The 16,540-nt window shown below is 41.2% G+C and overlaps 1 protein-coding gene across 1 annotated transcript in view; it reads left to right on the forward strand.

The window, feature by feature from the left end:
* The window catches only part of LOC110192849 (proton-coupled amino acid transporter 1-like), a 59,989-nt gene that overhangs the window by 5,069 nt on the left and 38,380 nt on the right, over positions 1–16,540 (forward strand). Inside the window, exons 2-4 of the mRNA XM_020964250.2 lie at positions 9,741–9,888; positions 14,415–14,505; positions 16,152–16,240. Of these exons, the coding sequence (XP_020819909.1) occupies positions 9,746–9,888; positions 14,415–14,505; positions 16,152–16,240 (323 nt within the window). The 5' untranslated portion in view covers positions 9,741–9,745. The remainder of the gene's footprint in view (positions 1–9,740; positions 9,889–14,414; positions 14,506–16,151; positions 16,241–16,540) is intronic.

A 16,540-nucleotide genomic window follows, 5' to 3' on the forward strand; every position in this document is an offset into this window, starting at 1 on the left:
TGACAGTGGCAGGAGGCATCTAAGAATGTGAGATGAGGGGGAGGGGAGAAGAGGGAACTCTGGGCAAATGCCCTCAATTTTTTCAATGAGATATGAGGCAAGGTTCTCAGCTGAGAGGGAAAGAAAGGGCATTGTGGTTTCTAATCTGATGTGTAGAGGGCTGTCATTCTGTACCACTCCAATAGGCAGAGAGCAACATTGAACAGCTGGAAGTGATCTCTCCAATATGTGATCTAGCAGCACGTTGTACTGCTACCTATTAATCCTATAGTTGAATTTCCACTTCTTGTTACCTGTGATTGAATTTGACTTTGTTCAGTGGGCTACATTTAGAACAATCAATATAGTAATTGTTCCCAAATGACCTAGAGACCATAACCAATGTTTACCAAACTTAACAAGCTTCATAGCTGTCATTGGTGAAAGGTTGCTGGTAAAATCCATTCTTATCACCAGAAATGCATGCTGTGTTTTTTGATAGATACCTGTTATGTATCTCTGTCACTTTTAGGACCTTGTCCTTCTGAATATGAATCATAGATAGGAAGAGTACAGAATGATGTGAGATTAGATATTAGAGAGTTCACTTCTGGATGTTCATAACTGTCTTCTGTCTAATGGAATGGTAAAAATGATGGAGCTCCATACATAGATCATATTAGAAACCTGATGATGCTGTATGTCATAGAGTTTTTATTCATTTCCATAATGTTTCACACTGGAAGGATTCCTCCTTTGTCACTGCTACCACCTTAGTGCAGATCCTCACCTCCTCTAGCTTGGACTATTGCAATAGCTTCCTGGTTAGTCTCCTGCCTGAAGTGTTTTTCCACTCCAGTCCAGATGCAGCTCTCTCTCTTTGTGCTCTTCCTTAAGAACAGGTCTAACCATGTCACCCCTATTCAATCAACTCCATTGCTTCCCTATTACCTCTAAGATCAAATTCTCTATTTGGCATTTAAAGTTCCTCATAATCTGGTTTCTTCCTACCTATCCAGTCTTCTTATATTGTACTCCTTCCATGTTTGATCCAGTGATACTGGCCTCCTGACTGTTCCTCACAAAAAATCTCCATTTTGCAAATCCATCCATCACTAGCTGTACTCCATTCCTTTCATTCTTTCTCCCATCACTGCTGCCTCCTGGCTCCCCTGGATTCCTTCAAACACAGCTAAAATCTCACCTTCTGCAAGAATTCTTTTCCAGCACTTCTTAATGCTAGTACCTTGCCTTTGAGATCATCTTCAACTTATCAAATATTATCTATATCTATATCTTATATGTACATAACAAGTCTTTAATAAATACTTCTTGACCTGACTATATCAATTTGACTTGGTCAATTTGCCTATGTCAACTTGACTATGTTCCTTCTAGTAGGAGAAGTGTGCTATGGTTTTTGTTTTTCTTAAGGTAGATGATTCTATCCAATAAAAACAATTTTAGTGTTGCATATAATTTAGTGGACTGCAGGCTATGACAGATTCTCGTTAGATAACCAAGTCTAGGTTTAATGACTGACTTAGGGCTAAAAAATATTAAAGGCGAAAAGTTCAGCAGAAATAGTGTATATTTGTATGTTAGATTTCTTCTCTGCCAAATGCCACTGAGATCATTCTGCATCTTCAGTTTTTGGAAGTGACTGCAAGGATACTCTAGACTGATTCTAAACTGAGCTTACTAATCTAAGAATTAGGAGGCCTGGGTTCTTTATTGACTGTCTGACTACATACAAGTCAAATAGTATCTTTTGGCCTCTTATTTGTCATCTGCAAGATAATGAGATTGGACTAGATGTGCTCTCAGGTTACTTTTTCTTACAAGGTTTTATGTTCTAAGACCCTTTCCAGTTCTGATATCCTTCCCCTTCCTTTTCCTTTCTTTCCCCTTCCTAACAGATTTGAAATATCCAAACAAGCAATCTTAACCTATGGATATCTATTTAAATAATAGACTACTCCCAATGTCATAAGTACTATGAATACTGGTTGTAATGACTCTTGAATAGGTGTGAGAACAGGGGTGTGCTTTCATCTCTCTTTTAATGTCTGAGAAGACTTATAGGTTATTGACTTTGTTCACTGTACTAACTTTGGAACAAAATGAGATGATAACTGCTCCCCAAATAACCTTAAGACCATACCCAATGTTTGCCAAGCTTAACAAGCTTTGATAGCCATAGTTGGTGAAAGGTTGCTGATAAAATCCATTCCTATCACCAAAAATGCAGATTGCGTTACTTAATAGGTACTTTTTTGTATATCCTTATCACTTTTAGGACCTTGTCTTGCAAAAGGTGTTAATCTTATAGGGAGGAGTACCCCATACTATGAGATCATATATTGGAGAGTTCACGGCTAGCTATTCATAATTGCCCTCTCTTTCATGCAGTGTTATGATATGATGGAGCCTTATACATAGGTCAGATTAGAAACTGCCTAATACTGTATATGATAGTGGTGGTATTCTTTTCCATAATATTTGATGTTGGAAGGAAGCCCAATCCAGAGCTATAGTTCATTTCTTCCATCTAATAGGAAAGGTTTCTTATGGTTTCTGTTTTCCTTAAGGGAGATGATTCTACCCAGGAAAAACAGTTTTAGCACTGCCTATGGTTTGGTGGACTGCAGGCTACAACAAATTCTCATTAGCTAATTAAATGTAGAGCCTGGCTCAGTTTTGAAGAGTATTAGATGAGGACTGAGAAAAGGCTGTTAGATTGGACTATTAAAAGAGCATTGGTAACTTTGGAGAGAGCTGTTTAAATTGAATAGAACTTCCCCCTAAGCATTGGGCCCTTTCACCCTGAAACTTCTTCCCTTGGCCATGCCACCCCGGCCTCCTTTTCCTATTGGTGAATTCCTTCCATTGCCCCCGTTTTTGAGGTGGGCACAGGCTCACTGTGGTTCATCCCTGACAGCTTTGCTTCTGACTCTTGGCCCTTCAGCCATCATGCTCTAAGGGACCTTTTCCTCCTTCCCTTTCCCCTCTGAGTTTTAGCTCCTTTATGTATTATCTTCCCCCTTGAGAATGTAGGCTCCTTGAGGACAGGACTGTCTTTCATTTTATTTTTATATCCCTAGCACTTAACACAGTGCTTGGCACATAATAAACACTTAACAAATGCCCATTGCCTGCCTGAAAGATGAGGTTGGAAGTCACACTGCAGAGATTTAGAGGCAAAGGAAAAGAGAGGAGTGGAGTGGAGGCATCTGTGGTAGATGACCTTCTCAAGGAGTTTAGCTACAAACAAGAGGAGAGATAGAAGATGGTCTAAGTGAGGATTTTTTATGGCTGGAGGGACATAGTGGGGCAAAGAATGTACCTACTTGGGGCATGGTATTGAAGTCCAAAGAGTCAGAAGCAGAGCTGGGAGAGGAATGAAGGCAGGCCAGCCTGGGCTCCATAATGGCAGAAGGGGCAGCATGGCAGAGGGATGTTCCAGGGTGAGAAGTCAGCAGAGGAATGAAATCCTGGGAGTTAGAGGCAGAGCTAGGAGGCAGAATCCAGGTTGCAAAAGGCTGGACAAGATGAGAGGGAATGGGATCGAGGGCCAGTATGGATAGAGGGTACCTTCACAGAGACTTTTTTTTAGTTAATTTTTTTATTCTTAATTTAAAACATCACATTCCCCCCAAAAAAATCCATTTCAATGTATACAGCAGAACACAAAAAGAGGTTTATTCATGAAACCATGAATCTCTTGTTTCAGATTCAGTCGGTCAACAAGTATTTATTAAATGCTTACTACATGCCCAGCACTGTACTAAGTAGTGGGGCTTCAAAGAAAGGCAAGAATAGTTCCTGCCTTCAGGGAGCTCATGTCCTAACAGGGAAAACATCAAGCAGTCAACTTTGTACATGTAAGATACGTACAGGGTAAACTGGAGGTGCTCACAGAAGAAAGGCGCTGGCATTAAGGGGAGCTGGGGAAGGATTCTTGCAGAAGAGGAGATTTTAGCTAGGACTTTAAGGAATCCAGGGAAAGCAGGAGATGAAGGTGAGGAAGGAGAGCATTGCAAGCACGGGGCACAGCCAGTGAAATTGGATGGATTCGGGAAAGGGAAGGGAACTGCAAGGAGGCTGGTGCCTCTAGATTACATACAGAGGGGAGTAAAGTGTGAGAAGGTTGGCATTGAAGGAAGGAGCCAGCTTTGTTGTTCACTCATTTCAGTCGCGTCTGACTCTTCATGAGCCCGTTTTGGATCTTCTTGGTAAAAATGCTGGCGTGGCTATAGAGGCTTTAAAAGCCAAACAGAGAAATTTGTGCTTCATCTTGGAGGTGATAGGGAGCACTGGAGTTTGTTGACTAGGAGAGTGGACATCTCTTTGGGAAAATCACCATGGAGGCTGAATGGAGGCTAGATTAGAGTAGGGAGAGACTTGGTGCAGATAAACCAGCCGGAAGGCTGTGGCAGTAGTCCACACATGCCCATAGTGATGAGGTCCTGTGCCAGGTTGGTGGTAGTGTCACAAGACTTGTGTAAGTAGAATATATGTAGATAGTAGATAAGACTTGACAACAGATTAGATACAGATAAGGAGAAAGATAAGGAATAGAGAATGACACTTAGGTTTTTTTAAAAAGCATATAATAAATTGCTTACAATACTTTCAAAACTGTCCCACTTGTCAGGACCTTCCTCCTCAACTTCCTTCTGTTCTCATGTGTTTTAAAAAACAAAACAAAACAAAACATTTCAATGAGCTTCTTTTGGGAGCATCATTATTGCTTTCCCTCCCTACCAGTCCCTGACTCTTAAAAAAATGAGAGAACTAAAAGGTGGGGGGACCCTTGTAATAAACAAGCATAGTGAAGCAAAACGAGTCCACACAGTGGCCATGTATGTCTCTTTGTATGTTTGTTTTTGTACCTTGAATCCATCCCTTGTCAGGAAGTGAATAGCATGTGTCCTCATAGGTACACTCTACAGAGTGTCGACATGATAAGTTACTGTACTGATCTGAGTTCTTAAGTCTTTAAGATTATTTTTCTTTACAGAGTGTTATCCTTGTTTAAGTTGTTTACCCAGTTTGCTGCCGAGGGTTCTCTGAAATTGTCTCACCATCTTTGTGGGGCAGTAATAGTCCATTCGTTATATCCATATATTACAGTTTGTTCACCCATTCCCTGATTGATGGATACCTCCTCAGATTCTAATTCTTCCCTCCCCTCGTCTTTCTTCCTTTCATTCCCTTCCCTTCTCTTTCCCCCCCTCCCTTCCCCTCTCTTAGAATTAGGAAATGTGTTTTTCTTGCCACTGTTCTTTCCCTGGCATTATCCTTCTGCTTACATCCATCCCACACCCACACCCACACACACCCGTGTTCTCCATCCTCTTGTTTACCTTTTGAGTTTTATGTATTTCTATGCAAACTGTGTATGTTCTGCCGTCCTTTGTCCATTTCAGACAAGAGTGAGGTTTATCTGATGGCTACTTTCCCCCTTTCCTCCATATTTGCATGTTCCCCTGCAACACAACTGTGAGAAGTAGCCTTTTCTTCCTCCTTCTTCCTTCATCCTTCTTCCTCTTTTTTTACATCAGTGGATTCCTCTTTTTATTTTCCCTTCGCTTTCTTTTCTTCAAACCCGCAGAACAGAACCAGTCCATGCCCAAGTCTTCTGTGGGACAATTGTTTCTTCTCCCCTATTAGAATCTTAGCATCACATCATACAGCTTCTTCCAATTGCTCAAATAAATTTAATTTTCTAGATTTCTCTTGATTCTTGTTTTTGCATTTCAGAGTTCCTACTCAGCTCTGATTATTCATCAGAAATGTTTGAAAGACCTCTATTCAATTAAGTATATGGGTCTTTTTGCCCCCTCTGTAGGATTATGCTCAGCCTTTCAGGGTAAGTTACTCATGGTTGTTAGTTTCTAACTCTTGCATTTTCAAATATTTTATAATGACGTTTCCTCCATTTACTGTAGAAGCTGCTGGGACTTGGGTAATCCTAACTGTGGTTCCTTGTATTTGAACTCCTTCCCTCTGGATCCTTGCAGTATTTTTTCTTTGATATGGGAGCTTTGAATGTTGCCAATGGCATTTCTGGACATTTCCTTTTGGTTTCTTTCAAGGAGATGAGTGGTAGATTCTTTCTATCTTCACCTCTTCTTCTGGTTCTGCTATATTTTGGCATTTTTCATTTATGATTTCTTGAAACATAATGCTCAGGCTTTTTAAAAAAAAGTCATGATGTTTAGGGAATCCAATGACTTTTAGATTTTCTCTCCTTGACCTGTTTTTTTAGGTGTGTTTGGGTGTTTTTTTTAAACAGCTGATACCTTACATTTTCTTCTGTTTTTTTCTTTTGATTTTGTTCTAATATTCTAGTTTTCAGAGAATCTCTTATTTGGGGGTTCATTATATTTTCTCCTAGCTGTTTATTTTTTTTTCACTCTTTCCTTAAGAGCTTTTATTTAATTTTTTGTCTCTTGCTTAGTTTCTTCTATGTTTTCATGTAGTTTCTTGTGGAAAATTCATTTTTTTTCCTTTGAGTCTCTACCTATAGTTGTTGTGGGGTTAATTAACTCTTCCTCTTTTTGAGGATCTCTAGATCTACAGTAATTTTTTATATTGATTGGCATTTTCTTTGGTTGATTTCATCTCTCCAGACTTAGTTCCTAAACTAGGGCTTTGTGTCGGGGACAGGCTCTGCATCTTTCTCTACTTTTGGATTCCTGTGCGAGGGCATTATATCCCCTTGTATTTTAGAGGGTCAGAGTGCTACAATATCAGGGCCCTTCAGGGTGTCTCAGGTTAGAATACTAATAACCTCAGAACCTGAAGGGTTTTGTGCCGTCTTAGTCTGGGTGCTGCCATGCCACACTGATTTCTTCTATTCCCTTAGATTTTCCAAAGTACATAACCCATCCACCCTGGGTTAGGAGCCTGCAAAACAAAGCATTGAAGGAATTTATGGACTCTCTAGGGGATAATAACTTTCTTGAAAGAAGGGGTGATATTTTATCTAATCATTCCATGTCTTCCAACTTAGCAGAGGGCTTTGCACAAAACAGGCAATTAATAGATATCCAATGAACGAAACTGGAGCGTTTGAAGAGCTGTGTGAATAACAAAGATGCCTTCTGCCTGGCATGGGCCTAAGATAGTCTTTCCTGGAGATCAGTGGATTGGCTAGACCTGGGGCAACTCCTTCTGGCCCTAACATTTTGGAATCCACATTTTCTGTTTATCGATCCCTGAAGGGATGACAGCTATGTTGAAGCCTTAGTGTTTCATGGGCGTCATTGATATCGGTCTGATTTATCCTGGTTTTCAGGGTCTCTGTCACTCAGATGCGGTTTTTCCCTTTTTCCTCCGGGGCAGGAGGGCCCACCACTCTTGTTGGCAGAGAGCCCTGCCAACTGCACATGTTTCTAGCCTGTCTGTGGTTGCTCCCTTTCCTGCTGCCCAGGGCCTTCTGGCTGACTTTTTTGTACAGTTCTGGGGTAAAAGATTTCTTGATTATTATTTTGTGTAGCGCCAATTTTGGCTTGTTGCTAGAGTAAGAGATTTGGGAGCCGGGCAGCGTGCCTTCTCAGGTAGCCATCTTAGTTGTAAGAGCCATAGCCCTTGTTGTAGCAGCGCCTTCCATGGCCTTATCCATAGGATAGCTACAGCTTTGAAGAAAAAGTGTTCCTAATGAGCTCCCAACAAGCTAGAATCTTGGCCTATTCAGATGTAGTTAAGTAGCAGGTGGTATTCTTAATGTTGTAAGTATTGTCCTCAAACTGGACATTATGACTCTTGCTGGGGATGAGGGAAGGGTATGTATTCATACCTCTTTTCTTTATGTGTCTTAAATGACTTACAGATAGGTTTCTTTTCTCTATTCTTATGATCACAGTTGACTTTGTTCAGTGTACTAAATTTGGAAGAAAATGAAACAGTAAATGAGTCCTACATAACCTTGAAACCATATCAGTTATTTGTCGAACTCAAGAAGCCTGGGATGCTTATAATTGGTAAAATGTTGCTGATAAAATCCATCTGTGCAATCAAAAATTCAACCTCTCACTTGATAGGTATCTTTTATATATCTCTATCTCTTTTAGAACCTTGTTGTCTTGCAGATGCATCAGTGGGCTAGCATGACCTCATGTTATCTCTTCTGGAACCTCTAACAAAACCTTATTTTCAGGTTTTATAAGCTCCATGTCTCAATAGCATAAACAAAAAGAATAGCCATTCAGATTCTTAACCTTCTTAAGTCTTTTCAACTAATCTTCGTGTGGTGTGGATTTTTATTTCCTTTAACTGTCGTAGTCATCTTCCTCCAAACATACCTCAACTTGTTCCGCCTAATATGTGGCCCATGGAATTAAACACGATACTGCAGGTCTGGCTTCCTGACTGAATGGTAGACTTTTCCCTTTAGCAGTTGGAGTTGGATGCAGTTGAGAGAGTGGAAGGTACATGGGTGAGAAGCTAGGAGTCAATGAGTCCTGTCTCTTCATTAGTTCTCTGAGACCATGTAGAATCTTATCAGGCAGATAGACTGAGTATTATCCTTTATTGGTGAGCAGAGCCTTATTACATACTTTGGGGGAGTTGTTCCCATTCAAATGCTTCAATGACCTCCCCTGTGTTCTTCAAGCTGTCCTTTGGGAAGAATATAGGGCAATGACTACCAAGATGTGGTCTTGATTTGTTCCTCAGAGAAATAGTTGCCTTCCTCCCTCATCCCCCACCCCCACCCTTTGTAGCATCACTGAGGCAGACCACATAGGGACTATACCTTTCCCCTTCTCTTCTGCCTTCCTAACTCCAGCAGACACCATTATTTTCCCTTTTCCCCAGTTCTCTCACCCTCACAAAAAAGAGCCCCTTTATCTCTGCAAATACCTCTGCTCAAAAAAAAAAAAAGGATGAGAGAGAATAGCAGCAATGCTTCTCCATTCTAGTCTTATAGGACTTCTTGCTGTTTTTGCCATCTCTTCTTTTAAAAAAAAAGTATTTCAGGGGCAGCTAGGTGGCACAGTGGATAGAGCACTGGCCCTGTAGTCAGCAGGACCTGAGTTCAAATCTGGCCTCAGACCAAACACTTGACACACTTACTAGCTGTGTGACCCTGGGCAAGTCACTTAACCCCAATTGCCTAAAAAAAAATTTTTTTTCATTAAATATTTCCCAATTACAGGTAAAAAAAATTTTTTTTTAAACAATCATTCTTTAAAATTTTGAGTTCCAAATTCTCTGTACCCCCTCAGAAGGCAAGCAATTTGATATCAATTATACATGTGAAATCATGCAAAACATTTCCATATTAGCCATCTGCCATTACTTCTTAAGATTGCTGGAGTTAATGGAAGCAAAAAGCTCTACACACTCAGAGGGGTGAGGTCCCTAGTTGCCCCTATTTAAAAGGAAGTATGGTGGGGAAGCGTTTGATACCTGTCTGTGGACCCCAGTGAAAAGTTCTTTCTTTCCTATCTGACAACATTGCTGTTCTCACTTTTAACTAAATGTGTTGTGGCAAATTTAGAAATTTATGAATATTCTCAGAATAAAAAGTTGGGAAGAACAATATAAAAGCAGTGAGCTTTGCCCAACCATGTGTACTTTGTACCTTCTCAGTTTTATATAGTGCCAGGCTGCAGTGCTGTACTTAATCCATACATAGTGGCCACTCTTAGGACCTGCAGCCATGGCTGCTCCTGCCCAAGAGCCAACCAAGGGGCTAGAGTTAAGAGCCACGGCTGCTGAAGGCCTTAACCCTGCTCCTGTTCCCCCAGGCACCATGTCTACTCAGCAACTGCGGAATGAAAGCTACAATGACTACAGTTCGACGGAGGTGAGCCCGACTGAGTCCCCTTCCAATGGACTAGATGACTTCCCCAGCTCGAGCTCCTACCAACGGTTTGGGGAAACCGACGGGACAACGTAAGTGGCATTCTTACTTTGCAGAGGCTTTTGTTCCTCGCTGTGGATTTGCAAAAGCTGCTTTGGATTATTTTTCTTCTCTTTATCAGTAGCCCTGTATGGTATATTTGTGTTATTCTCTGTTTTACACTCGAAATAGTTGAGGTATGGGGAGGTTGTGTTAGTGATAAGTTCAAATTTGGAACTCTTTGGCCCTGAGAATCTAGTTTGCTTCTTAGATTTTGTTCTTTCCAGGCCTGCGGATCCTATGAAGCTCTGGGTGCTTTTTAAAAAATTGAGCTTGCCCTGTGATTGCACTGGCATAGGGAACTTGCAGTGAGGAAACACCTTGTACCGTGAACTAGCAGTGGGAGAGCTGGGAAGGGCCTGTTGGAGAAGGTGAGATTTGAGCTGAGTCCTGAGGGTAGCCAGAGAAGCCAAGAGGCAGAGGTGAGATTGGGAGGGCGTTCTCAGCAAGGAAGATGGCCAGAGAGGAGGCCAGTTGGCCTCAGCACACACAGCATTGTGCCGCAGGGTGAGCAGTATTCATCAGGACTAGAAGGGTTAGATCACATGCTGTGAAGGGCTTTGATAGCCAGAGGAGTTTGTATTCTATCCTGCAGGGAAAAGGGAGCTTCTGGATCTGATCGAGCAGCATGATGATGGGGTGAGACCTGGCAGGACCAGAAGAAGGCACGTAGGAATGTATGGTTCTTTTACTGTCTGATAGACAGCAGTGCAGCTCTTGGACTGTCTGCTGGTACTCCCTCTCCATACAGCTGTCCACTGTACATTTACAAATTAAAACTTGGAGGCAGTTTTGCTTAGAGCAGCAGTGGTGCCAGTGAGAACCATTCCTTTCTTGCTCTTTCCTTCAAGAAGGGGGCTGGGCTGGAGAGGGAACAATGCTAAATGGTATTCTGATGGGCGTCCCTAGCCCCTACTCTAGCTCCAGTGGGTCCTTGTTGACTCTAGCAATTAAATAAAAACTTCTCTATTTGTACTTAATCCCTTTGCAACTGAGCCACAACTACCTTTTTAGGCTTATGGCACATTACATCCTCCACGACCCTCCCTTCCCCTCCCCATGCGTATTATCGTCCAGCCAAAACTTGTCTTCTAGATGTTCCTCACAAGGCATTCTGTATAGCTAATTATTTTCGTGGTTGTCCCCATTAGAATGTGAGTTCCTTGAATTCAGAGACTGGGGTTTTGTCTTTCTTTATATCCTTGGTACTCAGGACAATGCTTTCTGTATAGTGTTTAATAAGTGCGTGTTGATTGACTAAATGACTTTACAGTGACTGTACCCCAGGTTGGAAATGTACTTCCACCTCATTTTTGTCTCTCAGAATCCTTGGTTTACTTCAAAGCTCAGCCCAAGCCTTTCTACATGAGGCTTCTCCTGATTTCCCCCTCTCCCTGCAGCTGCTGGTCTCCTCTCCCCCTAGTGCCTTGTATCTCTATCTGTGTCTGTTGATGTACACAGGTAATCCCAGCTAGACTGTACAGTCCTTGAGGCAGGGCCAGTCTTCTTTGTATCCTTGGTGCCTAACAGGGTGCCTGGCACATTTCAAGTCCTAAGTACTTAATACATGTTTATTGATTGGTTGATACAGAATATTTACAAAGTAACTTCAGGGGGCAAGGGAGAAAAATGCTGACAATTGGGGGTAGAGGATGCAGAAAGACTAATTGGGTTGCTGTTACAGTACTTCAGGTGAGACTTCGTACATCGCAGTGGTAGCTGTATGAATAGAGGAAAAGGGGTGGTTGCCAGAGATGTTTGGGTAAAATCAACAAGGCTGAACAACTGATTGGATATGTGAGGAAGAGCCAAAGGTGACCCTGAAGTTAAGAACCTAGTGAGCTGGGTGTGTATTGGTGCCCTCAACAGACATAGCATGTGGAGGGAGGGTAACAGGGTTTCTGTTTGGAGCCTGCAAGATACATAGGGGGAAGAATTCAAGCAAGCAGTTAACATCAGACTGGAGTTCAGAAAGAGAGGTTAGATCTGAATATATAATTTGGGGATCATCCATAGATGATTTCTGCAGATGTAGAGAATTTGCTTTGACCCTTGGGAAATAGGAAAAGAGAACCCATGAAAGAGCTCTGGCCATCTGTCATTAATGCTTACGTGGTGGGAGATGGATGAAGAGCTAGCAATCAGAGGACAGCCAGAAGCAGCATGGAAGCCTAAGGAAGACAGGGGTCCTTAGTAGTGTTGGAAGCAACCCAGAGGTTGAGCCATCATATCAGTGAGAAGAGGTCATTGGTAACCTTGGAGAAAGGTTCCAGTTCAAGATGTGGGTTAAGAAAAGCCTGGGGAGTGAGGAAGTAGAGAGAGTGAGGACACACAGTTCTACGAGTGTGGCAGTATAGACTAAAAGAAGGGTAAGTCGGGGGATAGCAGGGTCAAGGGAAGGTTTTTTATGAATGAGATAGACTAGCATGTTTGTACAGACAGCTGGGAAGGAGGTATAGAGAAGGAAAACTTAACAGTGAGAGAAAGGGACCAGTCTTAGGGAGGTAGGGGAGGGAGTAAAGAAAAAGAACGACCTCTTCCTCAGATACTGGAGGAAAGGGGGAAAGGATGGATGAAGATATTGAAGGGTTTTGAAGTACAAACTAGAAGAGGTAAGAGAGCTTATAAAGCCTTTTGTTCATGACAGCCTTCTGAAGTTAGACAGTGCATGCATTATTCTCATTTTCCAGGTAAGGAACCTATAGGTGGTTTTTCTACTATTGCTGTTATTATTTATTATTCAAGAAGCATTCCTTATTAGCTCTTTGGGCATTTCCTTTTTTGTTTGCAGATCTTCTCTGTTCATCTTTCATTCTTTTTTTAATTAATTTATTTTGATTTATCAACAATCACCTCCATAAGCTTTTGAGTTTTAAATTTTTCTCCCCTTCCCTCCTAACCTCCCTCCCCAAGATGGCCCACAATCTGATAGAGGCTATACATATACATTCCTATTAAACACATTTTCACATTAGTGATGTTGTAAGTAAGAATTAGAACCAATAGGAGAAACCACCAGAAAGGACACAAAACACAACAGAAGAAAAAAAATAGCAAGCAGTATGCTTTGATCTGCATTCAAGCTCCATAGTCCTTTCTTTGGATGTGGATAGCATTTTCCATCGTGAGGCCTTTAGAGATGTCTTAGATCCTTGTATTGCTGAGAAGAGTTAATTCTATCGCTATTAATCATCGCACAGTGTGTCTGTTACTTTGTACAATGTTCTCATGGTTCAGCTCACTTCACTCAACATCAGACCATACAAGTCTTTTCCAGGTTTTTCTGAAGTCTGCCTGCTCATCATTTCTTACAGCTTACAGCACAACAATGTTCCATCGCATTCATGTGCCACAACTTGCTCAGCCATTCCTCAGTTGATGGGCATCCTCTCATTTTCCAATTCTTTGCCACCACAAAAAGAGCTGCTATAAATATTTTTGTACATGTGACTCCTTTTCCCATTTGTTTGATCTTCTTGGGATATAGCCCTAGAAGTGCTATTGCTGGGTCAAAGGATATGCACTTTTTTATAGCCCTATGGGCACAGTTCCAAATTGTTCTCCAAAATGGTTGGATCATTTCACAACTGCACCAACAATGCATTAGTGTTCCAATTTTCCCACATCTTCTCCAGCGTTTATCATTTTCCTGTTTTGTCATGTTGGCCAGTCTGATAGGTGTGATGTGGTACCTTAGAGTTGTTTTAATTTGCCTTTCCCTACCCAATAGTGATTTAGAGCATTTTTTCATATACTATAGATAGCTTTCATTTCTTCATCTGAGAACTGCCTGTTCATATCCTTTGACCATCTGTCAATTGGGGAATGACTTGTATTCTTATAAATTTGATTTAATTCTCTATTTATTTTAGAAATGAGGCCCTTATCAGAGACACTGGTTGTAAAAATTCTTTCCCAATTTTCTACTTTCCTTCTAATCTTGGTTGCATTGGCTTTGTTTGTGCAAAAACTCTTCAATTTAATGTAATCAGAGTTTTCCATTTTGCATTTTGTAATGTTCTCTATCTCCTGTTTGGTTATGAATTCTTCTGTTCTCCATAAATCTGATAGGTAAACTATTCCTTGCTCTCCCAGTTTGTTTATGATATCAGCCTTTATATCTAAATCATGGACCCATTTTGACTTTATTTTGGCACATGGTGTGAGATTTTGGTCTATGCCTGGTTTTTGCCATGCTCTTTTCCAGTTTTCCCAGCAGTTTTTGTCAAATAGAGAGTTCTTATCCCTCATCTTTCATTCTTAGGACTGTCCTTCCAGTTAGGTTTCAGGTGCTTGTATCGGATGGCTGATACTGTGTTGATTGGCCTCTACAACACACAGCTTAGTCGTTAGCACAGGCTTAGAGGACAACGCTGATTAATGCTGAAGTAGCTGGAGGGACACCTGAACCTGCTGCTTTGTTTTTGTCCACCAGGTGCTGGAGCTGCAGCCAGGGAGTTGAGCATGGGGTACCCATCTCTCCACTCTAACCCTCCATGGTCTCTCTTCATCATTACAGATGGTTCCAGACCTTGATCCACTTATTGAAAGGGAATATTGGCACAGGTCTCCTAGGGCTGCCCCTGGCAGTGAAGAATGCAGGGATCTTGGTAAGAGGGATCTGTACGGAGGAAGGAGGGAGGAATCCCACAGCACTGTGGGAGAATAGAGATGTTGATTGCTTTTATACCTTTTTTTTTTTTAATCTATGGCTGCCATTTCATTAGTATAAGGAATTTGAGAGATAGGGCAGCTAGGTGGCACAGTGGATTGAGTGCCAGCTTGGAGTCAGGAAGACTCATTTTCCCAAGTTCAAATCTAGCCTCAGATGCTTACTAGCTGTGTGACCCTGGGCAAGTCACTTAACCCGGTTTGCCTCAGTTTCCTCATTGTAAAATGAGCTAGAGAAGGAAATGGCAAATCACTGAAGTATCTTTGCCAAGAAAACCTCAAATGAGGTCACAAAGAATCGGATACAACTGAATAACAAATATGGAAACTCGTTCACAGATGCACATGGTAACTCATATTAAGTCGTAAGCGATTTGTTGCCTGAAGTACTGAGAAGTTAAGTGATTTGCGCTTACGCAGCATGTCAAATTCAGGACTTGGATCAGGCCCTTATGACTGCAGAGACAGCCTTCTAGTTGCTGTATCATCTGACTTCTCTTGTGGTTTCATAATATTTTTAATTTGAAAGAATTTTTGTTTTTGTGTTTTGACTAATTAGAATAACTCTGTCTCCTTTGCTAGAAAACAAGTTACACATAGGGCTGCTGGGTAGGAGGCATGGATATACTAAGAGTACTGACTCTTTAATATCAGTATTCTGTATATTTTCTAGGAAGGCTCTTGGCTAACTTCTCTATTCTCTAACCTCCATTATTCCATTCCATTTCCTAAATGATTGATTCTTAATGTTTTTTAAGATGTTCTCTGAGTGGATCTTTGTGTTCAGAGATATCTTAATTTCCTTTAGACTTTAGGATGTCCCAGAAACTCAGTTTGTCTGGTGATTGCTCTTCAGCTGACCCTTAAAACCTCCTTTTCCATTTCAGCTCTAGAGTCATCAGAGATCCTTACTTATCTAACTTTCCCTGTCATTGCGCAACACTGCTACCTTAGATTTTCTTTTTCTTTGAAACATTAGATATTTTCAAAAGAGTGCTAAAGTTCAGGCCAGTTTCCATGTTATAGAATGAATCTTTACCATGTTCTGCTCTCTAGGACTGCCTATAAGAACTTTCTACTTGGAATTGGCATTGATTACCTTTTTTTTTTTTTTAGTGAGGCAGTTGAGGTTAAGTGACTTGCCCAGAGTCACACAGCTAGTGAGTGTTATGTGTCTGAGGCTGGATTTGAACTCAGGTCTTCCTGACTTCAGGACCGGCACTCTATCCACTGCGCCACCTAGCTGCCCCCAGTTACATTTTTTAAAAAAATAGATTTTATTGGTAACTTTTCCTTTTACATTGCCTAGATTTTCCCTTGTATCCCTCCTCTTTCCCAGAGAGCCATCCCTTGTAAAAAAGATTTTTTAAAACATGAAAAAAAGAAGAAGAAGAAGAAGAAATTCAACAAAACCAAGTAACATTAAAAAAAAAAAACATCCGGAAGTTACATGTAACATCCCACACCTATGAACCTCAACCTCTGCAAAGTAGTGGATACCTCAGTGACATTTCAATCAGTTATATGACTAACCTTTTAAAGTTATTTTTACTCTTTTCTTCTCACCTACACTACCTTTCTCCAGATGGGTCCTCTCAGTCTGTTGGTCATGGGCATTGTGGCTGTGCACTGTATGGGCATCCTGGTGAAGTGTGCTCATCACGTCTGCCAGAGGTAAGACATATTTGTTTCTGTTCTTGGTTGAATATTTATCCTTTGGAGTTTAATGACTAACGTTAGTCCCATTGAACTTCATTGAAATTGTCTCTTCTCTAACTCACACTCACTGCTTTTATAGCTTATAGTAATGCACATCCTTTACCTCTTTGAATGTAGCTGTTGTAATACTCCATGTATTTGTTAGGACTCAGCCATATCTTTCTGACTGTTTCATAGTCTTTGTTTTGGGACCTTTTAGTTAAGACACTGGGTCGAGACCGCATTCTAATTCTGTGTTCTGTATACGCTGAAGCT

Source organism: Phascolarctos cinereus, unplaced genomic scaffold (genome assembly GCF_003287225.1).
Source record: "Phascolarctos cinereus isolate Bilbo 61053 unplaced genomic scaffold, phaCin_HiC Scaffold_2;HRSCAF=192, whole genome shotgun sequence".
Lineage (NCBI taxonomy): Eukaryota > Metazoa > Chordata > Mammalia > Diprotodontia > Phascolarctidae > Phascolarctos > Phascolarctos cinereus.